Here is a 25,034-nt window from a genome sequence, read left to right as displayed (position 1 = left end):
ATTTCTGTTGACCTTCCGTGATATTTTGAGAAGTGGCATTCTCTGAGTGGCAGAGGACTGGTTTAACAGTTGTTTCTCTGTGGGTCAGGCCAAGGTGTAGGAAAAGTTCTCCTATAAAGACTTTGGAAGTTTCCTTTTTAAAGAAAGTGTTTTGTCCACAACAATTCTGTGCTGAACACTGCAGGATACTATGTACATGTGTGTGCACACATGTGTATGTTTGCACATGTGTGCATTTACACACACATCCCAACATACTTGGCCCTTTCAGCCCCTGCAAATCCCAGTCACCTGGATCCATCATTGTGCTTTTTCAAGTGATGCCACTGGGAAGAACAGTTTCAGCAGCTACTATCTGGCAACTCTATCCCCAGACTGGACACTTGCAAAGGCTGTACTTAGCAAGGTATAAAAGCTGACAGAAGAAATAAATAGAACCAAATGGGGCTGCAGGACCTGTAGAGGAAACGTTGATGTCTCTGAGAATTGTGAGGAAAAGATCTAGAGAGAATTTAATGCTTTTCTAGTCTCTCTCTCTGTGTGTAGATTGATATATCTTGCCATATGTATTAATCATCAACCTTACCTAAGATAAGACAAACTGGTTCGAAGAACCAGCGGTTCTGCCGGTTCGAAGCTGGCAGGGGTGCTGCTTTAAGAGCAGGGGAGCGTGCACGTACCCCTCCTGCTGTCCCCCCGGCCAGCGTCTTTTGTTTAGAAAGCTAATCAGAGTGACAGCATACCTCCCTGCCACCCCATTGCCCCCGTTGGCTGGATGTGGCCGGAAGTCTCCGATGTGCTTGCGTGTGCAGGTGCATTGGGAACTTCTGTCCAAATCCAGCCAATGGGGGCAACGGGGCGGCAGGGAAGTACGCCGCCACCCCAATTAGCTTTCTAAACAAAGGACGCCAGTGGGGCGGGGGAGCAGCGGGAGGGGTAAGTGCACCTTCCCCTGCTCTTAAAGTGGCACCCCTGCTGCCTTTGAACTGCCCTGCCGCAGTTCCATGCACATCCCTACTTCCAGCGACTGGAAAATCCACACAAAACTAACATTACAGAGAAGCTTTGTGATATGAACCACAGAGATCTAAATAAAATTGCTCCATTTTACAATAAACTAGGAATAGTTCAACACGCAGCCCAAACTGCTCTGGATTGATCCAACACAAATCTTTATGGAAAACATTTCCTTATTTTTCTGCCATCTAGTCACAATCTTAATCTCTGATTGCCTCATATCACAAGATGTGACATGAATTTGTCCAAATGGCTTGATTTAAGAGTGAGCATGGGAAAGTGGAATAGGGCTTAGATGTTATATAGGGGCAGTTTTTTCACTCTTGGGGAATCTCTCTGACATATGTGTTTGAATGAGCACTGCAGATTATGAGTTAGGAATTCACAGAGTTCAGCAACATCTTCTTCCATGATATCCTGTGTTGTTTAAGACCATTGGAGATTGTGGAAAAAATTGTGAATGAGATTCATAAACTTTTGGCTCACACATTAAAATTCTGAAATGAATGCAGTTTACATTATTACAAAGCAGTCTAAGAATTTAAGAACCAGCTCAGAGACTAATGTCTGCTATCTCTGTGTTTATACCGCAAAGATTTGTAAAATATATTCAAAATTGTTACTTCCATGGGAAGGCACTATCTCCAGAAAATTAAAACAGGTTTGCCTGAATAGAAATGTTTCCCATGAGTATCCAACAGATGAGCAAAAGATCACATGAATATGTTTCTCTTTCGCTAAATAATAATAATATATATATATATATATTAAAAACCATTTCTATACACATAGTCCATGCTCAGAAGAACTAGATGGTGATGCTGCATAGCTTGTTATGGAGCTTGAATTGCATCCTTTTCGTTAATCACAAGTTAATTTATTGGGGTATTTCATAACTATGATTTGATAGTCGTCGCAAGTGTGTCAATATTAATACCTGTTCTTGTTTTTTAAATGTAGCTTGCTGACGATCAGGGATTGGTTTTGATGACCACAGTTGCCATGCCAGTATTTAGTAAGCAAAATGAGACTGTAAGTATTCACGTTGTATGACAACCATATGCTACAAAATGGAGGTTTTATAAGTAGCAACGAAGTTATATGTTTCTTGACTGTTAGTATTAGGGGTATGCACAGACGGTTTGGCATGGTTTGATTCAATTCGATCCAAATTCAGACTGAACCATGCCAAAGCGAACCGGTTTTGTCAAACCGATTGGCTGAACTGGTCAGTTTGACGAATCCGATTTCATTACTTTTTTGAATAAATAATTAACAAATATATGTAAGTGTACAGAACTGTAAAATGATAGTTATTGAGATAAAAGGTAAAAAGTGCTTCACATTCAGGGAATAAACAAATATTAGAAGTACAAGTATAAAGCTTTTTAATGTTATGTTTAACATGGGGTGGGGGTTTGTCCATCGGATAGGATGCACTCCAGATTAAGGATAGCATGCTTATATATTCTTGACAGCTACTGATTTTAGTGGGATTTAGGCACACTAATCTTTCCCTGAAGCTGCCTCAACTTCTTGTATTTGATACACACAAGCCTGCTATGCAAGAAACAACAGAGCATGTGCAGTAATGCATGTAGAAGTATAGGTTATATTCCGATAGATCCCATGCGGCAACAGGTGCTTGTACATCTATGTCCACAGAAAAAACCATACACATTTTTGCTGTTCCTATGGTTCTCTGGATTGTAGCAGATGTTTGTATTTATTTTTCCTGAGACTGATACTAAAATATAGATCCAAAACAAATAATGCCATATAGCAGTATGTACTGGATCTGTGGTATTTTTAAAAAAATCTGCTTAATATTCAAAGGTATTTACATTTACATAGCCCTTCACATTTAATTCTTGTCTAATGAGCATCAGCTAGCAGAATATTTGGAAAAGAAGATAAGTCCATTTTATATGTGACATTTTGCCTAGATAGGGTGGATTTCCTAAGTCAAAGTAGGAAATTTCCTAAGCATCGTTATCAGCTGAAACTTTGCACACCACTTTTGATTTTATTTCCAGGGTAAGGAAAATAAGACAACTATTGATTTTGTATATTGGTATATTCAGCCAGATTAGCTGCAGGCATTCATAATAGCTTTTCAAACTGTGGAAAGAATTAGCTAATCTGCATTCCTCAGTGTGTTTTAATCCATGTGGGAAATAATTATTGATTGAATGCATTGCTGTAGCAGTAATTGTTTGTTCAAACTAATCTGCATTAAAAAAATCTTTTAAAATAGAGAACGAAAGGCATTCTTCTGGGAGTTGTAGGCACAGATGTTCCAGTGAAAGAACTTTTAAAGGCGATTCCAAAATACAAGGTGAATAACAGTTTTATTACTAGTTTACTTTATTAAAATAGAATTATATTTATATGGTGTAACAGTTATAGCATGGGAATATTTCCTAACTAGTAGGGATGTGCACAAGGCATTTTGTGCACGTCCAGGGTGGTGGAGGAAAGTGGGCACTTTAAAAGGAGGAAGGTAGGTCTTACCTGCCCCTCCATGGTCCCTCTACCCCCACCATTGGGATTAAACTTCCCCCATGTGGCTGCAAGGGTCCTCCCAGCGTCGAACACCATCCTGAGTGGTCAGCATGGCGCTGTGGCAGCAGGGGGTGGTGGAGGAGCTACAGAGGGGCAGGTAAGAGCTACTTTCTTCCCTTTAAATTACCTGCTCACCCCCGCTGAAGCGATTTGGTGGGGGCAACTCGAAGCATTTCGGTGTGCTTCGTGCCAATCCCTATTATCCAGTAAATTTAAAATAAAGCTAGAGTGGAGTCCAGCAAACCTTTCCTTACAGATTAGTGCCATTCAAAAGGCCCCCAAATATTATCATAGTATCACAAAACCTCATGTCTAAATATTATGATGTCATTTTCAGGTGTGCCAAAATTACCTTGTTTGGGCTTTTTTGTTTTGTTTTTTACAGTTTTACTAAGAACATTTGCTAATTATTTTTGCTATTAAGTTCTTCATGCTGCTGAATGATCATTATTGAATTACTGATAACCAAATTCACTTATTTCCTTTTGCTTCATTAGATTGCAAGCATTACCTAGGAAAGTAGGTAAATGTGAATTTAATGACTATTGCCCTGGATCATAGATGGTGCACACATTGGGCGCAAGATAATGGAACAGGCATACTCTATATTATAATACAGTAAAGTATATTGTAGTAGTTCCTTTTGCATACCTTGGATTGCAAAACTATAGCAATTCCAATCTTTACAGCACATTTTCTACTACAAGAGAGCAATGAAGCAGCATATACATACACATCTATACATTCTACTGTGCTGTTAGATAACTCTGGTTAGATTTTGGGTGTACAACTTGACTTTACCATGTTTCTGAGTGGGATACAAAGAGGTGGGTCCCACGATCCGTGAGACCTGCTTTTGTTAGAACTGCGGGGAGAGCGCAGACGAGCAGGCAGGGAGCCCTGGGCGGCCAGATCGGCTGCCCACACGATGGCCAGCCCCGAGAGGGGTGGATGGCCAGCTGGCGGGGGGTGGGGGGAGCAGGGGCCGTGCAGCCCCCGCAAGCCCCAGTATGCCCTGTGCAAGCGCGCAGGGCATACTGGCGAGACCCCCAAGCCAGGAGGTGGCTTTTCAGCCTCCCGGCCAGGGGTCTACTCATGAGTAGGCGTGGCACGAAGCCAAGCCACGGCTACTCACGAGCCTAAAAAGCAGGTTTGCAGGAGCGCTCGCTTCGCAAACCTGCTTTTTAGCAGGGGTTCTCGAGCGGGTTACCTGCTCAAGAACCACTGGGCTTGGCTGCGAGCCCGGTGGTTCTTTCAACCAACAAAAATCGGGCTAGGCTCTCCTAGCCCGATTTTTGTTGGTCGTGTGAATCGCCCCAAAGTGTTCTTTGAGATGAAATTCTGTGGTGTGATGTTTATAGTTTTGGGACTTGTCACTATTGTGAAATTGATGATTGTACATAAAATGGCTTCTGGTTTAATTGGATTAAAATTGTGCTTGAGTAAAGGTGGGAAGAGAGCTGGTCCTGTGTTAGCAAGCATTAATTTTTCCCTTTGATAAACAGGGTCTTCCTTGGTTTGCATTTGAATTTGAGACTATATGTTTGAGCACTGTAAAATATTCCCCTTAGATAATGGGGCCATCGCTCAGAGGAAGAGCATTGGTATGCTTGCATGCAGATGATCCCAGATTTCCTCCCTGACATCTCCAGATAGGCCTGAGAGAGACTTCTGCCTGCAACCTTGGAAAAGCTGTTTCCAGTCAGTGTAGATAATAATGAGCTAGATGGACCAATTGTCTGACTCAGTATAAGGCAGCTTCCTATGTCACTAAAGGGAAATGGCATGTCTCCCCTTAATGCCTGCCTGGAAGCAGTAATGGGCTGGATATTCAATAACAAACTGAGGTTGAATTCAAATAAGATGGAGATACTGACTGCGGGGGACGAGAGAGATCCTGAGAGATGGTTTAGAGACCATCGGAGAGACCATATCACTCCTATCTTAAATGATCTACACTGGTTGCTAATAGGTTTCTGGGCAAAATACAAGGTCTTAGTTATACCCTATAAAGCCCTAAACAGCTTGGGCCCTGGGTATTTAAGAGAACGGCTTCTTCACTATGAACCACATTGCCCATTGAGATCATCAGGAGAGGTTCATCTGAAGTTGCCACCAGCTCATCTGGTGACTATTCTGGGACGAGCCTTCTCCATTGCTGCCCTGAGGCTTTGGAATACGCTTCCTGCTGAAATAAGAGCCTCCCCATATCTTAGAACGTTTAAAAAGGCAGCCAAAACACATTTGTTCACCCTGGCTTTTAATTAGATACTGTTTTAATTGTTTGATTTTTAATAGTTTTAATGTTAACCTATTTATTTGTTGTTTTTATTGTTTTGTTGTAAAATGCCCAGAGGCTTGCATTTTGGGCAGTATACAGATATGTTAAATAAATGAATGAATGAATGAATGAATGAATGAATGAATGTTCTGGATGGGGTTACACTTCCCCTCAAAGATCAGGTACATATCTTGGGAGTGCTCCTGGGGCGCTTTTTATCAGCTTTGGCGGATATGTCAGCTATGTCCATTTCTGGAAGTAAATGACTTCAAAACAGTGGTCCATATGCTGGTAACATCCAAGCTTGACTACTGTAATACACTCTACATAGAGCAGCCTTTGTACGTAGTCCTGAAACTACAATTGGTACAGAATTCGGCAGCCAGATTGGTCTCTGGAACAACACGAAGGGACCACATAACACAGATTTTAAAAGAATTGCACTGGCTGCCGATATGTTTCTGGGTGAAATACAAAGTGTTGGATATCACCTATAGTGCCCTTAATGCCTTGGGCCCAAGGTTTTTAAGAAAGCACCTTCGTGGTCATAAAGCCTGCCGCCTGTTCTGGAGAAGTCTGGTTACGCCAGCTCATCTGGTGGTGACCTGGGGCTGGGCTTTCTCTGTGGCTGCCCCGGGGCTTTGGAATATGCTCACCGCTGAAACAGGAGCATCTTCTTTTCTCTTTGTTTTCAGGAAGACCCTCAAGACTCACTTGTTCTCATAGGCTTTTAATTAGAATTAATTTTAATAATTTGTTTTAATAACTGTTTTATGCTATTGTTTTTATCGTGTTCTGTGGATTTTAATCTGTGACTTTCATATTGTTTTAAAATTTGTACACCGCCTAGAGATGTATATATCAGGTGGTGTGGAAATATGATAAATAAATACATATTACAGTGGCGTCTCCAGAAGAAAAATTGAGAGGGGCACAGAAAGGGCAAAGTGCATTTTTGGGTAGGCAAGTAATGTTCCACATATTAGATTTCTGAAACAGAAATGGGTTGAGGGTAGGGGGCATGCCACTTTTTTTGGTGCGGGGGGTTGTTTGGGCCCCATACTACCCTGGAGCTGCCCTTGGACAATAATAGTTCTTACATAGCACTTTTAAGTCCTCAGTATAAACAGTTTTCTGTACCTTAAGGAATTCTATCTATCTATCTATCTATCTATCTATCTATCTATCTATCTATCTATCAAATTCCCACCAATTACAGATCACATGGAGGCTGTTCTCAAGAGCAGTCTAGCCCAGGGTCTTAAGCCCGGCTCTTAGCTGAGGTTAAGGGAGCAAACACTTATGTGACTTAAGGGAGCAAGCGTGAGTTCATGGTCTCCTCGGGCTCCATGCAGCTCGAGGAGACACAGAAAAGTGCACCTAGAACACTTATCTGATCGGGGAATCCTCCAAGGCACCGCGCTCATCGTGCGATGCCCTGTGAGATACGTGGAGGCCGTTAAAACGAGTCCTGCCCTGCCGGGAGCATGGATCATGTTGGTGTGCATCTTGCACACTGAGGTACAAAGAGGGATCATCTGGGAGAAGGTAGGTTGAACACCACCACCCTATTGACTGCTGTTGCGGTCATGTGAATAGTCCCATGGGCTTTTGCAGGGTTTTCACCTCTTACAGCATATCCCTGGTGATACCTGTATTATTTTTATTATTTTTTATTTTTTTTAATCTAGTGTCAAAATAGCCACATCTGTACCTTTCCCAGCATTCTGTACCTGATTGTGTGGTCTATTAAATTAGAAATGGACTTAAAGTTGTTTGGTAATAACTTCCAGGAAAACATGAACAGGTGGCAAGAACATGACAGTAATCAACTTCTTTGTGTCATTGTTAGATGTATAGATACAGTTTCCACAGAGTTGATACAATTGTGTCATTATTTTAGAATGTGCCTGGAGAGGGTGATCTTTAGTTCAAGCGCAATGTAATGTTTACGCTTGGACATTTCTTGAGAACAGTCACAGTTGCTTATGGGATAATTCAGAGAATTTTAGAAATGAATTATATCATGACCGCATGATAATTCACTGCAAAAAAAGGGGGGGGGAAGGGAAATAAAAAGGCGGGGCGGGGGGGATTATTAACTCTTTCTGCATTTGGTCTGCCTTTCCTGTGATAAAAGAGTGTTGTGCAGAACATCTGCCAAAGCTATCAGCAGCAGGTTTTTCAGCAAGGGATATTTTAATGACTACACATCAGTGATTTGAAGGTACATTTATTGCAATCAATGAGTGCAGTCAGCTGTGTAACTAGAGCATTGTTAAAGGTGGAGAATTGTTATTGGAAAAAGTGCACTGCTAAATTTGATTATACATGTACTTTTAGGCCTAATACATCACTACATTGCTTTCGGATTATTTCCCATAGATCTCTTGGGTATGAAATTGGAAATGGCATGAGCCTCTGAATTAGAAATAATTTCCTTTTATGTATAGAACTCTTTCCATATAATGTGGAAATGATAGTAGTCTGAAGAGAAAACATTAGTTGCAGTGTTTCAAAGGGAAGATGACCTTTCCTCCCTAAAACTACCTTTCAAATAAATGAATGCCCTGCTTTTATATTGCCCTTCATCCACAGGCACCTGAACTGGGCTTCACTGCTAATCTGGGCTGTTGCAAACAAATACAAATATGAAGAATATTTATATACCACAAAGCTAGATTTTGTTTTTTGAGAGATGTGGGTATTAGGCAGGGCCTCAAACCTTCTCTTTCTGAGACACCAAGTGTGACTTCTTCACTTCCCTGAACTGTTTCTATTGTTGTTAATTTCTGGTCATGGTCACAATGCATTAAACAAATCTCTCTTTTTTTTTTCTCTTAAAAAGAAAATCTAGCCATAGTTAAATACTTTGAAGTTCTTCCATTTCAAAGGCAGGATTTAAGCGTTATGCTCAGTGGGACTTCAGAGTTCCTATAAATTTGGCTGATACATGCTCATTATTAATATATAGTTGACCAAAGACAATTTTGTGCTCTGCTTGTTCTAGGATCTCATTACTGGAAAATCTAAACTGCCAACATATATCAGTTTTATACCAGTTCAGCTGAGTGCAAGATACCTGTTTCTCAAACTAGAGACTGGCAACAAGAACTAGGTGCTTTACTTTCTAAGGTGCTTGGGTCTCATGTCCAGAGTCCCTGATCCAAGACCCCAGGGCCCTACAGTGATCTGAAATGATATAAATCTACTGTACTCTTTTGCTAAGTGGCAGAATACTAAAAAGGGAACGTAAGACATATCTTCAAATTCAAATTTAACATTTTTCTGATGCACAATTAAGCTGTTTCTGTTACTTTTGAATGCTCTCCTTTTGGCTACACCTTGGTGTTCAGCTCAGCAGGAAGTAACTTTTGGTGAATGGGGAGGAAGCTCTTTGTGTATCTCTTTCCTTTTGTACGGTCAAAGGATGTGCTTCTCCCCAGTAGGATTGAATGAGTGGTTGCTTTTTTCGCTGCCAAACCAACAGGGAGTTAATGGTAAGCTTTGGTGTCCCATCCAGAATTAAAAATAAATAAATTCAAGGATTCCCGAGCAGCTGTATTTGAGTAGGGATGTGCAAAACTGGTTTGTATACAAAGAGGACCACCACGAACCGGGCCAATTCAAACGGTTCAATCATGAACCAGTTCAAGCTGGTTCATCGAACCAACTGGTAGGGATGTGCTTAAAATGCGATTCGGCATTCGAGTCACAGCACAATCCCTTTAAAACCAAGGCATTACACAGCCCCTTTAACATGGAGGAGAGCAGATCCATATATGCTCTTCCTCCACTTGCCACCACTTCCGTAATCACGGTGCTCCCACAGCTAAGATTGAGTACTGGCCAGCACACACATGGCCTCTGTGTAGCCATGTGCATGCTGACATTGTACAGGGGCAGCTGGGAGATGCCTTGCCCATACACAATCATAGTTGAAGGGGATGCCATTATTACGGAAGTGGCGGCAAATGGAGGAGGAACATTTATGCACCTGCTCTCCTCCATGTTAAAGGGGCTGTATAAGCCCTCAGTTTTAAAGGGATTGTAATAGGATTTGATGCTGAATCACATTTTGAGCACATCCCAGCCGATAGGTTTGACCAAATGACTTCCTTTGGCATGTTTCAGTCCAAATTTGAACCAAATTTGGACCAAACCATTCCAGATGGTCCATGCACACCCCTATATTTGAGCTGCCTTTTCTCACTCTGATTTATATTTTGCAAAACAGCTGAATTTTCACGAGCACACAAAGATTGAGACTGCATTGCTCACAATCATAAGCTGTGTCAATGGCAGCTATGTCTTTATATGCCTGGGGAGTTTGCAAAGCATCATTTGTGGCCATCATAGGAGCCACAGACCCTACTTTTCATTGTCTTATATTCTAAGCATGGTTGTGAAGATTTTGCTGGTAAGTAGAACAGCACTCTCAGTACTACAGTGGTCTGCATAACTATTGTTGTGTGTAATACTGGATCTGTTGGACTGAGCTACGTGTGACTTATTTATTTTCCCTCAAAGGGAAGGTGGGGGGCAGGGGAGGAGGCACTGTTGATGGATCTGTTGCTTTGCTTTGGTTTTTATGTGTTGCATTGCTCTAGGTGACAGTGTTCATTGTTAGTAAAAGTCATGTGAACCACAGTTATGACCAATTTGCACGGATAAATTGTAGAATTGTAGAAAATTAATATTTTAAGCTACTATTTATTGAGTTCCTCAGAGTGACAGATGTTCATTTGGACAAACTTTCAACAAATAGGCACCTCACATTACATTCAATGAACTGTTTCCCCCCCCTTTAAATAAAGGCTTATGAATGAAAAAAAATGAACACTTCACTTCACTAGGAAGTCCTCACAATCCCTATTGAACCAAATGACAACCACAAAACGGCATAGTAGTACTCTTGTGCAACTTCTAATTATTTTAATGAGTTTTTGCAAGAAAACTTCCTGGTGAAAGAAATGTGCCCCAATTGTTTGCTGGTTCTTTGGGGAAGACTATCCTAATTCAGGTTCTTTTCTCCTATACCATTACAGTTAGGTATTCATGGATATGCGTTTGCAATCACCAACAACGGGTACATTCTGACTCATCCAGAACTCAGGCCTCTGGTAAGAGAAACAATATACTGATACATTTCTTACATGCTGTGATGGAGATGCCCACTTTTTTCCTTATATGTAGAATACAATGCTTGGAATAAAAGAACCACCCACTACAATGCCTCATAAGAAGATATTTAAGGAGGGGAGAAAGGAGTATTTAGCAGAAATATTGCACATTTTACTGTAACAGTCTCCAAGGGACACCATCTGCCCAAGAGGTAGGAATAGAACTATTGCAGAGCAATGCCTCCTGCCCCTAACCCCCTCAAATGCTCTAGAAGGATACTATAGCGAATAGTATCAAAAGCAACTGAGAGATACAAAAGGAACAACAGAGTTATACTCCCTTTGTCAATTCCCAATTGGAGATCATCCATCAGGCTGACCAAATCTGTCTCCACCTCTCCACAATTTGGATATTGTCTCTAAATCTGTCTCCAACTGATCTGTTTGGTCAGTGCTGTGACCAAATCTGTCCCCATAGCCCACTCGAAAGCCAGTTTAAATGAGTGACAACTCTGACTGAAGCCATTCCTGGATATTACCCCTCCCCCTAATATTTTTTCAAGTATTTTCCCCAGTATCAAGCCATTAAAAACTCCAGGATTATTTTCAATAGTCATCTGAAGACTGATCTCAATTCTTGGTAGTTACTGGCCAATCAAATCATCATTTTCAGTGAATTCACTGTGATATTATGTATATGTGATTTCTTAGGTACGTACAATATAATACTTACAGAAGGCAGCCATATTTGTCAGAAGGATATTTGCATATCAGACTCAGAAATTTTGTACAGAATGTTTTATGAAGTTATTGTAGCTTGCATAAATATCAATTTAACTTTTGGATTGAGGACTCTTGGCTATTATTGACATTTGAGTAGATTTGATGAAGAAATAAAGTGAAATTATGAGGACTCAGAACCATTTCTGGCTTCTTTTTCTGGCTTCAGGCCTAGTAATGGGACAGAAATTGTCTTGGTCGCTCTGGTGGATGACCTGAGCCAGGAGATAGATTGGGGCAGTGTGACCTTGTTGATTCTCTTGGACTGTCCAGTGACTTTCAGTACAGTCAACCATGGTTTACTTCTGAGCGGCTTGGTTGGGGAAGCAAGGTAGTTGGGGTGGGGCATGGTTTATAGTGCTCCAATCCTTCCTGGTGGACTGAACCCAGAAGGCAGTGCTGTGAGATCTTAGCTCAGCTTCATGGCATTTGGTGTATGAGTTTCCTTAGGACCCTATACCACATGCTGATCAACATTCACATAAAATGTCTGGGGGAGTTCTCTGTAGGTTTGACATGTGGTGTCACCAATATGCAGATTACATCCAACTCAACCCCTCATTCCAATTAACTAATCCTAGGGAGGCAGTGGAAACCCTGAATCATTTATTTGGCTGAGGGTGAACAAAATAAAACATAATTGAGACATGGCAGAGGTGCTGTTGGTTGAGAATTCTGTTAACCAGGATGGAAGTTTATGTCTAATACTGGGTGAAGTTTCACTGCCTGTTATGACACAGGTTCACACTTTTGGCCTGATCCTGGATGCCCAGATGACAGCAGTGGTCAGGAGCACATTTCCAATCCTTCAGCTGCAGCGCTATCTATAGAGAGAGGCCCTAGGAACAGTAACCCATGAGTTGGTTATATATAGGTTGGAGTACTATAATGTGATTGTATGGGGCTTGTTCTTGGAAATGGGCTGGAAATATCAAATGGTGATGTGATACTATTGACAGACATGACAAACAATTTCTGCTACTCTGAGTCAATTACATTGCCTGCCATTGTGTTCAAGACCCAATTTAAGGTTCTGGTTTGTGCCCTTAAAGCCCTATACAGTCTAGGCCTGAGTTACCTCAAGAACTGTCTTCACCCTGCCCAGACCTTAAGGTCCCCTTCTCAGGCTCTACTCTCTGGTCTATAGTGGCCACAAATCTGACTTTCGGACTGGACTGCCTTTTCTGAAGACTGGTCCATTACATGATTGAACCGTCGAACAAACCAGTCAGCTGTTTCTGCACACCCCTAGGTGGTGCTGCACTTGTGGACTTCCTTACCTGAGAATGAGGGTTAGGGTTTTAAATGGGCCCTGACGATGCATCCATTTTGGCTGGCTTTTAATTGAAATTTTTAACTGAGAAAATATTTTAAGCTAGTTTTGTAGTATTCTGTTCTGCTCTGATTTTCTTATTGTCTGTTGCTTTTTCTTAGTTTTATGATTTGAAGTTTTGTTGAATGTTTTATTATGAACTGCTCTGTTTATATGTATTTTTAGAAAAGCAGTATAATTTAAAAAAAAACATTTAAAAACAAACCTTTAATCACTCTGTCCAATGAAATTTGGATAAATCAGATTTCTTACATAATGTTTGTTTTCCTTCTTCACTAGTTCTAAACTAAGAAATAATGCAATAAATGGCAAATATATCACCATGTGTCACTCTCAGTGGTCAAATTAAACTAGTCAAATTAAAATCTTTCTGTAGAGTTTTAAATAGATTTCTAGTTTACCATTGCTAGGCTAACTTCACACAGGTAAAGCAATATTTTTGTTCTATTGCAGATCAGGAGTTTTCTGGGGAAACCTGACTTATGTTCCACTTTGCTTTTTAAAACTGATATTAGGTCAGGTGCTGTAGATTGCTTTGTATATATAAGCTGCTATTATAATGAGTTATAGAAGAATGCATCCTCTGTTACCAATTCATGCTCTATTGCATATAGAAGTGCATTATGAGATGAATGATATGTTGTATGCTAGTCTGAATTCTAAAGAATTTTAATTGAACTGAACTGAGATAAAGCATTTGAAACATATACCATTAATTGCTATATCCTATGCCCATACAGAATTGCCATTTCTATCTTTAGATGCTACCAGATTTCCACAGGCATAAGCATCAAGATGTCAAAGGAGGCAATTTACCTTATGGATTATTTTAGAAATGCCTTGCTTTGTCTTCTGCTTTCCAGTCCTTCAATTTGCTAATTTACTTCCATTACCAGTATGCTATGCAAAATTAGACTAAGTGAACTATTTAGAGTGGTCACAGGGTCTTTTAAATCCATATCAGTGGGCAGGATATTGCCTATAACAGAGGAAGAATGTTTTCCTTAAATCATTTTTCCTGCCATATCTTACCGCTATCTTGCAATTTAAGAATGCAGAGGAATTGTATGTACCACTCCTTTATATATTAACATATTCCAAGAAAAGTGGCTCTGAAAAACTACATAAACCAAAGCCAGAGGCCCCGAGTTTGACAGCTCCATTGTACACAGGGAGCCTCTTCTTCATGCCAGTGGCAAATAAGAACAATAACAATAATGTGAAAGTTGTTCAAGAAGAAATAGAGAAGGGGGGGGGATTGAAAGAGGGCAAGTGTAAGCATTGTTGTGAGCTACGTCTGTTCTTGAAGGCAACTTGTATCCTTTCATAAAGGTGCATAACTTCTGCCTAGGGTGATACTGTACATTTAAAAAATTTTCTGATTTTACTTAGTATAAACAAACAAAAACCCCATGTACTGAAAGTACACAAAGGCCAAAATCCATCAGAGAGTTATGCCTACTTAAACCTATTGAATGAAGGCCATCATGCACGTTCATCTCTGGGTTTGATAGTAGCCATACGCTGTGAGACTTGAAATGATCACAGGGTTATTTATCTATCTTTTCATCTTCTCTTAAATTACTCTTTGCTATTCTGTAAACTAAACCTCACACATTCCTTGCTGAAGAGGGAAATATGTGATAAATTCCAGCAACAATAAATGATACAAGACAGACTTGCAAGTGGTGTAATCTTCCTTCCTTGTTTTTGTTTATGACAGCAGTTTTTATTGGGGGAAAGTGGACAAAACCACAAATAAACAGGACAGTCAACTTCAGTGTTTAGAGATTGCTGCTATGCAATGTTATGGAGCTGCTTTACGAACAGAACAAATATTCCTTGGGAAAGATGAAAATAGAAATGCATTGGGAACACCATTCCTAGTTGCTGTCCTGTTTGGGCACTGATAACAGTATATCTACCAATTAGCGCCGTGATGACAAAGGCATCCATACATAAGTTTGTTTCAGATGGCCTGAGAAGTGGATGAGTGCCCGCTTTCCTTACTGCTAGATGTGGTAGTAATGAACTGAGCAAATTCCAACATTAGGTGGCAGCATAACACTGCCAAGTTTAATCATCCAGTGACATAGGCTTCTTTGGAATTGGAGCCGGCAGAATCATTATTCAAAACAGATACACAGATATCTTTAAATCATGCATGTTTTGAATATGTTGTGTTTATGTAAAAAGTGAAAGTTAAAACTTGAATGTGTTTCTCTTTACTGCAAAACACCGTATTATTAAAATACAGAAACAAAATCCTACTGGCAAAAAAACATATATGGCAACAAAGAAAAAGAAACATTATCTGTTACAGTTTTTGCTACATTTGAAAGTTCTGTTTGGCTGTCGTATGGAAATATTAACAGGAAATGTTTCCACGGCCCGAAGAAAGAACTTTGGGGGGGGAAAATGTGTATGCTAAAAAAATGCACAGTCTTTGCTTCACAACAGGGAAACTAATAGGAATTAGAGAGATAAACCTGAGGGTACACCAGCAAACCAGGAGTTCAGTCATAATGGCAGTATAGGTAGTGCAATATTGTTGTACCATGAGGACAATAACATAGCATAAAGTAATTATGAGCAGAGCAGACATCTCCATCTTCACATTCATCCGATCATTCCACCCCATCTCTGTTCTAGTCTTTAAAACATAGAGCAAAGTTCTTTACAAGTAATAGCAACATTTAATCTTATTGTAGAAAATAGCATACTTAAACCCCCAAGCACATTACATAGACATAAGTACCACTGAAATCAAGAAGACATAAATCACATAGAAGCTGTGCACATGAGCAGCCTACCCAGGTTTAGGGCAGGCGTACCTGGGTAGGGCTGCTCATGTGCAGTATGTGGGCTTTTACACTAATTGGTAGGGCACGAGTGCGTCCATTACACCAGATTCGGGGTTGTGTTATGCTCAGGCTGCATACACAGCTCTGCATACACCTGCATACACCCAGCTCCGTATGTGCAGCCCGAGCTTACACAGAGCTGGGTGGCAAGAGCACCTGGTTGAGGGACGATTCCTCAATGAACCACACTCCTGGAGCAGTGCATTGAGGGATGCTGGAGGACTTCCTCCTCTGGCTCCCTGCTCTGCTGCTCACTACAGTGTGGCTCATGTGCTGTGTGAGCAGCAGAGTCTGCAAACCAAAATCAATCATTTTGGGGGAGGCAGACAGAGCCTGCCTCTCTGCCAGCCCTCCACCCCAGCAACATTTTTGGTGATGTGCATGGCTTTATACTGTAATTTGTATCAAGTGTTGACAACATTGTAGTTTTCCTTCCTGCCAGTCCTCAAGGATTTATTTTCATTGTCTCTTGCTGCCTTTTTTGTCTCTTTGGTTCTGCTATATCACTGAAAAAATCTATGTAGTCTATTTTAGAAGGGTGCAGATATCATTTTTAACAGTTCAAAAGGAATTATTTAACAATATTTGTTTATCCTTTGCTTGTTGCAAATTGTATTATTTAGAAACCTAAAGCTCTGATTGTATGGCTTCCACCAGCAGAGTGTTTTCAGCCTGGCATAAATAACTCTAAACTCATTTATCTGGAAGCAAGATTCACTGGTCTCACTAGTCTTCTCTCAGGGTAGAGTCTTGGTGCAATCTTTGGAAAGGCTATATCATGAGACAAACCATTGCTATAGGTGCAATGTGACCTTGTTACCTCATCTTATGGAAAAGGAAGCTCATAGAATAGCTTGTAATAACGTTTTGTAATAAAGTTTTTAGACAATTCAGGGTGTTAAATGTAACCACCAGCACATTGTACTGTGCCCAGAAACTAAGTGTTAATCAATGCAGTGGTCCAAAAGTAGCATTTATATGTTTGTCCCATCAAAAACACACCTGTAGATAGGGTGCCACATTCTGAGTACTGATGGGCAAACTTTGCCAAGCTACATCATTAATTTTTTGAGACTATTCAAGAACTCCTGGCGTGTGTCCCGACAGTGGGAGGGGGGACAACCTGGAATACCCTGAATAATTTCTCCTATCCAGGAATGGGACTGTGGCATTCAGGAAGGCCTAGACACAAGCAACCTTTCAGCCTCTTATTTCCCCTATTCAATGTAATTGGGCTCTAATCTATTACACTGAAGGAGAAGAGGGAGAGTTATAAAGTTGCAGGAGTGAGAGGCTGCTTCTAAGAGCTGGATGTAGGCTAGCCTCATGGATTCTCCTCTGGACCTACTCTCTGTTTTTGCCTCTGTGGCCCATGGTTAGACTGGTTGCTTTGGTAGCCAAGACTGTTTGTGAGGAGAACTCTGTTGGCATGGGTAATCTCTGTCACACCTACCAGACCAGTCTAACCTCAGGTACTCCCACACAGAGTCTCCAAGGTTGAGGTGGATGGTACCTGGCTAAACAAAACTTTGATCATCTAGAAAATATCTCTTTCCTGTGCAATGCATTTGTCAGCCAAGGACTTTTGGATTTTAATCTGAGCCCCAACAGTATTTGAATTCTTATAAGTCTCATATCTCCTTTGAAGTCGATTTTAACATGGCCAACTTCATGAGAACTTCACAAACATCAGACTTTAGAGCCAGCTGAAGCTTCTGAATATTTATTGCTTCTCCCTACTTCTAGATAATTTATGAACAAGTTAAAAAGCACTGGTCACAGCACAGGTCTTGTGGGGGCAGTTCTTACAGAGGGAACTCCATTGTGAAAATTGTCAGTTTAATTCTACCCTCTTCTTTCTGTTCTTTAGCCAGCTATGAATCCGTAAAGGGATCTGTCTCCTCCTTATCGCATAATGGCTAAGTTTAATCAAGGTCTTTTGAAAGGGGCATCGGGGATGCAGCTAGGTAATTGTGGTGCTGGACCTAATGGGGTCACCCTTTGCAAGATAAGCATTACACACATACACACACACACACACACACACACACACACACAGAGTCTAATTTCTTTTTTGAAGACCCGCTTAGATATGCACCTTTAGACATTATTAAAAAAAACAAAAACACTTGCAGAATACACAAAGTGTAGCAAGCAAAGTTTTCAGAATTTTACTTTCCACCAGCTACATAGTCTTTCAATAGATTATTCAGTAAACAGATAATAAAAATCAATGATGTAGGTAGCTATGGTATCTGGAGATAAGCAAGAATTTTTTATTCCCTTCTGAATTTAGCCCCTGTTTATGCTGTTATCCAAACTTCACTGTGGCCTTAAAACCTATATCTTATCATACCATTATAGCATTGTATAATACCATTATATCATACCACAGACACCGTGAATATTACAATCCACAAGCTTTTATGAAAACAAAGGCATTAAACCATTATTGTTTCTGCTAATATTTAAACAGCAGTGACAAACACAGATCCAATCCTGCCACTTCACTTAACTGGGCACCACTTTCCCCACCAGAATATACTCAGGGAAAAGTTAGATTTTATTTTATTTTTTAAGAGAAAACTCTGAATAAGACACTTCCTACTGACATTCAGATACCAAATGGTGCATGGACAATCTGAGCAAGGAAGGAACCGGGCCTGCACCAGCAAAGGTGCAGCGGGGTGTGGGGAGAGAAACACAGTGAAGAAAATGCTTTGGAAGGCACAGGTGGTGTATGGGGGAGGGGGAGGAAGAAACATGGTGGGAACCAGTCCCAGTAGCAAGTGGAGAGGAATACCACTGTTTTAACAGATGGGGAGAAGAAATGTGACAGTGGCAGCAGTAACCAGAGATTCTCCTCCCATCCCTGTTCTCCAGGCCCAGATCCAGCAGCCAGTGTGCAGTCTTCCCGCTGTCCTGCTGCCCTCTCCTGCTGAAGCAGCAGCATGCCTCCTTGCTGGGGATAGAAGGAGAGAGAAACACAGCAGCAGGGGGAACCTGGCCAGCCCCAGAAAATGGAGAGGAGTGCCTCTGTTTTGGTGGCCACCACTGTGGGGACAGGAAAGAAAGCATTGTGTATCAGCCTCAGTTCGTCGTGCTTGCTCCTCAGCTCCTCGTGAGTTGTAGCTGGTGCCCGCTGCCACCCACCACCCACTGCTAGGGACTTGATAACTCAGTAGCTCCTGCTGCTGTTGTGCAGTGCTGCCTCGCTCTTTTGCTTGCTCTTCTTATGCTGCATGGCTCTCCACATGCCTGCACATAGGGATATGCAAACAGGTTCAACATCCAATGTGTTTGAGGTCAAACCGTTTCAGTTCAATGGGGTCAAACCACCCCCTTTTGGTCTGACCCCAGACTGAACACACACACAGACGGCCAGTTGGTGGATTCACAAGTTGTGTGTGTGTGTGTGTGTGTGTGTGTGTGTGTGTGTGTGTGTGTTAGTACTTACCTCTACCGGGGGCCTTCTCCCAAGCCGTGGCGGGGGGGTGTTCCACAGAATTTCCCCCACCGACCCCCGCCAGCCTTTTTAGTACTTTTTTTAGTACTTACCCACTCCAGGGTCCTTCCTTGTGTAAAAAATCATCTGGTTCGGGCATTCTTCGGCCCTTTCCGGGCTTCCCCCCTGTGTCTGTGGCCATTTTGGATGCTGCTGGTCATGACCCAGGCCACACACAGGCCCATTGCACATGTGTGGTGGCCTCCAAAATGGCCACAGAGAGGGGGAAAGGCCCAGAAAAAGCCAAAGCATGCCCAAACTGGACACTTTTTTGGCATAAGGAAGGCCAGCAGGGGCTGGGGGAACATCCGTGGACACACCCTGTGGTCTCAGAGAAGGGCCCCAGAGGGGGTAAGTACTGGTACTAAAAAAAAAATTAATGACAAGCCCCCCACACACACTCCAAACTGAACCTGGGGGGTTCAATAGGGGCAATACCAAACTGTCCTGGTCCTGTTGTTCATACCCCTACCAGCACATGCTGTCATATGTACCATTGGCACACAGCACCATGCTGGATGGCTGGGTGGAAGCGGCTTTCTTTGCCTTCTCGCCTGACTATGCATGTGCCTGGAGACTGGCAGGCCAGCAGGAGGCTAGCAGCAGCACTCAACTCACTGTCTGCCAGTCACGCTACTCACACTCGGCTGCCTGGCACAGAGCCGCTTGGGCCAGAGGCAGCCTAACAACAACAACAACAACAACAAAAGCAGAATTTGAGGGTCCTGAACTGTATCTTCTATAGTATACTCTGGACTGTATCTTCCGTAGTGAAGAAAGATATAAATAATCCATATAGCTTCTCTACAGTCTCCATATCTTCCTTAAGCATCCTTTTTACACCCTTGTTATCTGTTGCTGGTGTGTGTGTGTGTGTGTGTGTGTGTGTTTAGATTGTGCCTCCTTTTGGGACAGGGAGCCATCTTCTGTTTTCTGATCCTATGTAAACTGCTTTGAGAGGGGTTTGGTTTTTTTAAAAACCGTATGTAATTTTTAAAATATAGTAATAATACTCTGAATCTACTGCCTTGTAATTTCAACCCATTCATTCTGTTCCAGCCCTCAGGAGCAACAGGTAATATGTTTGCTCCTTCTTCTATGCGGCAGCCCTTTTGTTATTTGGAGGTAGTAGCTATATCTCCTCTTAGCCTTCTCTTTTCTTGGCCAAACATTCCCAGTTAGTTTAATCATTCCTCATAGCACTTTGCTTCTAGACCCCTCACCATCTTTGCCCCTCTCTGAATCTATTCCAGTTTATCAGTGTCCTTCTCAAAATGCAGTACCCAGAATTATATTCCAATTGAGGTCAGACCAGTGCAGAAGAGTGTGGAATGATTACTTCTTGTGATCTGAACACTATGTTTTTATAAATGTGGTCAAGATGCATCCCCCCCACACCTTTTAGCAGCTGCATCACACTGCTGGGTCATGTCCAGTCTGTGGTCTTAAAATATATAGGTCACTAAGACCTAGCTCTTTTTGTCATATGACTGCTGCCTAGCCAAGTCTTCTCCATCCTATGTTTGAGCATTTGATCATTGAAATGTTGAACAGCACATGACTCTTGTGTAGTCTTCCTTGATTATATGCCCTTCCATTTCCTATGCATGTACTTCTTGTTTCTCAACTTTTCAGAGAGTTTCATCCACACTAGTCTCTTTAGATGCCTCCCATTTTTTACTTCTCATGGCAATTGTTAACAATTGTGCTTTCACTATCTCACTCTTCAGACTCTCCTATCTCTAGCATTCTTTCCCTCTTTAGGATCTCAAGCTTTGGGGTCCTACCTAATTTTTCTCTGAGCTCATTAAAATTGGCTTTGCTGAAATCCTTATTACATTTACAACTTATTTCCGTTTTCTGTCTCTTTGGTGCACACTGCCTTTGAATATGGTGATTGCATTTTTGGCTCCCATGACTAACTGCTATTTAAATCAATGGGCCTTTAAAATAAAATCTGGTTTCAGATTTTAATAAGTCTCTCTATTTGCTTATTGGACTTGTACAGCTTTAGACTGATTTCAGTTGGACTGTTCCTTCTAATAAAGTTTAATAGCATGTATAAATGCTGCAGGTTCTGGATCTTAGTCAATTTCATGTCCATATCACAATTGCATTAAGATATTGATCTTGAAAAAAGCAGCAGCCTTCCACTGCAATTGGGGAAGCTGTTAATGTGTAATAAATAAATCAGTCCAAAGATTTACATCAGTGAACTTACACATCTTTCTCAGGGTGCAGTGCACAGGTTACTCACAGTATTGTACAGAGGCCACTTACAGTCTCACTGACTTCAACAAAACACCATTAGTCAATGTAGCCAATGAATTATACCCTACAGCTGTGATCCAGGGGGCAATTCGAGAGAATTTATACAGTCATTTATTGCAGGGAAAAAGCACCATATGGTGATGTCATCATCCCATGATGAAACCCTCTCCCCCCTAAAAAAAAACAACCATCAAAAAGCTGTCCCATATGGTCAGACTAATATGAATCTTTCTCAGAATGTATGTACATAGAAACCTGCTCAAATAAAGTATATTTAAGAAAGTTGATCCACAAGGTTATACCCAAGAAAATTCACTATCTTGTGTCTTATAAAAACACTGTTACTAGCAAGTGTGTGTGTAAATTTAACATTTTAAATAAATGTTAAAATTTATTTAACATTTGCACTCTTCTTCTAAAGAGCCCAAGTGGTATACATGGTTTATGTTTATGCTCACAGCAAACCTGTGAGGAAGGTTACATTGAGAAAGAAGTGACCGGCCCAGAGTCAGTGGTTTCTTAGCTGAACATGGGATTTGAACTCTGGTCTGCATAGACCGTTTACTGCAATTTGGTCTGCAATCAAACCGAATTTGAACCAGACCATGGGTTCCCGAACTGGTTTGGTCAAACCACCCAGCCAGGCCTGTCAGTTCGACAAACCAACTCAAACCAATTTGAAGTGCTTCACCCATAGGGAATAATGGGGAACTCAAACCTACCACCCAACCTCCAAAACAACTGGGCAATCAGGTAAATTTTAATGAATTTTAGAATTTTATCTGGGTTAGTAGGTCAGTGACTGATCCCGGTAGAACCCATGCCCTAACACCCACCCACTTTGGAACTTCTAGGAGACACCACAGCATATAGCTACCCACAAGCTCAATTAGAGCAACTTCAGCCACATTTTGAAAGAGTTATGCACCTAGAAAATGCAGAATAAGATTGCAGAGCAGACCACAGCAGTGAGTGAAGCACAATGCCAGACAGGGAGCTCAAGAAATATTATACACACAAAAGAGCTGCCATTGTGTCCATTTCTCGCTATCTCACAAACACACCAAAACACACAATTTGAAACTACCTCCTTTTTGCTCCCCCTCCCCTCTTTCCCAGCCAATGCGGGCAGAGGTGCCCTAACAACACCTGATTTTGAATTATAACAAGCCAACCAAGAAGAAAGGAGGTTGCAAACCAACTGGAAGGCAGTGGCAGAAAACCAATCAGCAAGGGAAAAACAAGAAGACAACAGCCTTCCAAAATGGTGCCCAGGGCCACTCGCCATAGCTGCTTGAACAACTGGTTCACTTCAAACCGGGTTCAATTTAGGTTTATCTTGGACCAGCTCCCTTTTCTGAAGGGCGGTCCGGTTTGCAGTCGAACTGCTCAAACTGGCCTGGTTTGCGGCAGACCAGTTTGTGATCAAACTGTTCTGCAAATCCCTACTCTTCTCTCCCTGATCCTAAGTCCAGCACTCTAAGAAGTAAATGAGTTTAGGGTTGAGGTATTTAGCACTCTAAAATGTATTAACTTTGATATAATATATTCTATATTAACTTTGATATAATATATTCTACAGATTAGAGACCAAAAGCTAATTTGGATTCAAAAAGATTTGCATACAAAGATTTGTATTCTCATTCTTTCTCCCTTTAAATGAGATCAGGAAAAATAATAAGGGAATTGTGCTTTTGGTTAATATTTTTCTATTGTACAGTAGGCATTAGTATAAGAATAATTTTCTAATGTTTGTCTGTGGGGGAAGGTAAGTTAAAAGCAGCCTCCTCCCTGTGCCCTTCCCGAGCGGGAAGGTGATCCAAGGTGATCGTGAGAATCACCCCTTAGACTGTTTAAAGTGCAGGCATTCTCAAACTCAGGTGCAGGGCTCAGGCCACTTCTTCCTTGCACCACCAGGGCACTTCCCTGGTAGAGGCCGTTCTCATCCTGTTGTCTATCGCAGTGCAGCACCCTCTGCATAATGACTGCAGCCAGGACTTCAGCTGCACAACCCAGGCGACCTGAGCAAGCAGTAGCTGGCCCTATCACAGTTGCTCCAGGCTCAGTTCTTTGGTTTGAGCATTGCCAGTTCCTTAAGCAACAGCACAGGCTTGCCAGTACTTGGCCACAAGCCTCCTCTCCAGGTCGGTGTCTGCTGCCTCTGAGCAATTTGCTCTTCACCTGCCTGATCTAGCACTCAGCCTCAGCCTTAACTGACATATCTGCTGCTTCTGACCCTTCAGCTCTTTGCCCACCTGACCCAGCTCTCTACTCCAGTCTTTGTCTTGAGAATGTCTACTACCTCTAGCCTCTTTGACTAGTTGGATGCTCTGCAATCAGACCCTCCTGGCAGCAGCCTGCTTTAGAGTCAGGCCAAGTCCTGACAACTGTTCTCAGTGTCAAACCTCACACTGGGTTTCAGTGTATTAAGACCACAGGAATTGTCTGATTGGATCAGACCAAAGTTCTGTCTAGTTCAGCGTTACATCCAAAGGAACATAAGAACAGCCCTGCTGGATCAGGCCAAGGCCCATCTAGTCCTGCATCCTGTTTCACACAGTGGCTCACCAGATGCCACTGGGAGCCACAGACAGGAGTTGAGGGCTGCCCTCTCTCCTGCCATTACTCCCCTGCAACTGGTACTCAGAGGCATCCTGCCTTTGAGGCTGGAGGTGGCCCACAGGACCTCCTGACTACATTTCCCCACATCGTCGGTGCCAACGTGCAGCATGACAGCTGTCTCCTTCACAGCACTGCCTAAGAGCTTGTCTAGATGCTGCGTGATGTCTGCAACCTTCGCACCAGGCAGTCAAGTCACCGTGCGGTCAACACGTGGGTCACAAACCCATCTCTCTATAACTCTAATGATCGAATCACCCACTACAAGGAGGCCCCCACCGCCCAGAGGAGTATCCCCTGTGTGAGAGGATATGGGCTCATCATCCATGGAAAGGGTCCCTTCTAAAGGAGCATTTCCCTCTTCCTCAGACTGATAACCTTCTTGCCCAAGATCTTCATTCTCCCTGACAGCAGAGGAGCTACCAGCCCTGGAGTGGGATGCCTCTATCACATCCCTGAAGGTCTCGTCTACATGCCTCTCTGTCTCTCTGAGCTTCTCCAGATCCACCACCTTGGTCTCAAGGGAACGAATTTGCTCCCTGAGGGCCAGGAGCTCCTTGCACCGAGCACACACCCATGACTTCTGCCCATGGGGCAAATAGTCATACATGTGGCACTCTGTGCCATACACTGGGAAGTGCCCCCTCCCCTGCTGACTTTCCAACTTCATACTGTT

The 25,034-nt window shown here is 42.0% G+C and overlaps 1 protein-coding gene across 6 annotated transcripts in view; it reads left to right on the top strand.

The window, feature by feature from the left end:
• CACNA2D3 (calcium voltage-gated channel auxiliary subunit alpha2delta 3) overlaps window positions 1-25,034 on the top strand; it is an 878,040-nt gene that overhangs the window by 647,509 nt on the left and 205,497 nt on the right. For 5 of the 6 annotated variants that reach the window (XM_053293291.1, XM_053293290.1, XM_053293294.1 and 2 more), the window contains 3 exons: window positions 1,978-2,049; window positions 3,275-3,355; window positions 10,912-10,986. The exons of the other annotated variant lie outside the window; for it this stretch is intronic. In XM_053293291.1, coding sequence (XP_053149266.1) covers window positions 1,978-2,049; window positions 3,275-3,355; window positions 10,912-10,986 — 228 coding nt within the window. The remainder of the gene's footprint in view (window positions 1-1,977; window positions 2,050-3,274; window positions 3,356-10,911; window positions 10,987-25,034) is intronic. 6 annotated transcript variants of the gene reach the window in all.

This window comes from Hemicordylus capensis, chromosome 2 (assembly GCF_027244095.1).
Source record: "Hemicordylus capensis ecotype Gifberg chromosome 2, rHemCap1.1.pri, whole genome shotgun sequence".
NCBI classification, from domain to species: domain Eukaryota; kingdom Metazoa; phylum Chordata; class Lepidosauria; order Squamata; family Cordylidae; genus Hemicordylus; species Hemicordylus capensis.
The sequence above is the reverse complement of the archived record's forward strand: the minus strand, read 5'-3'. Positions and strand labels throughout refer to the sequence as shown.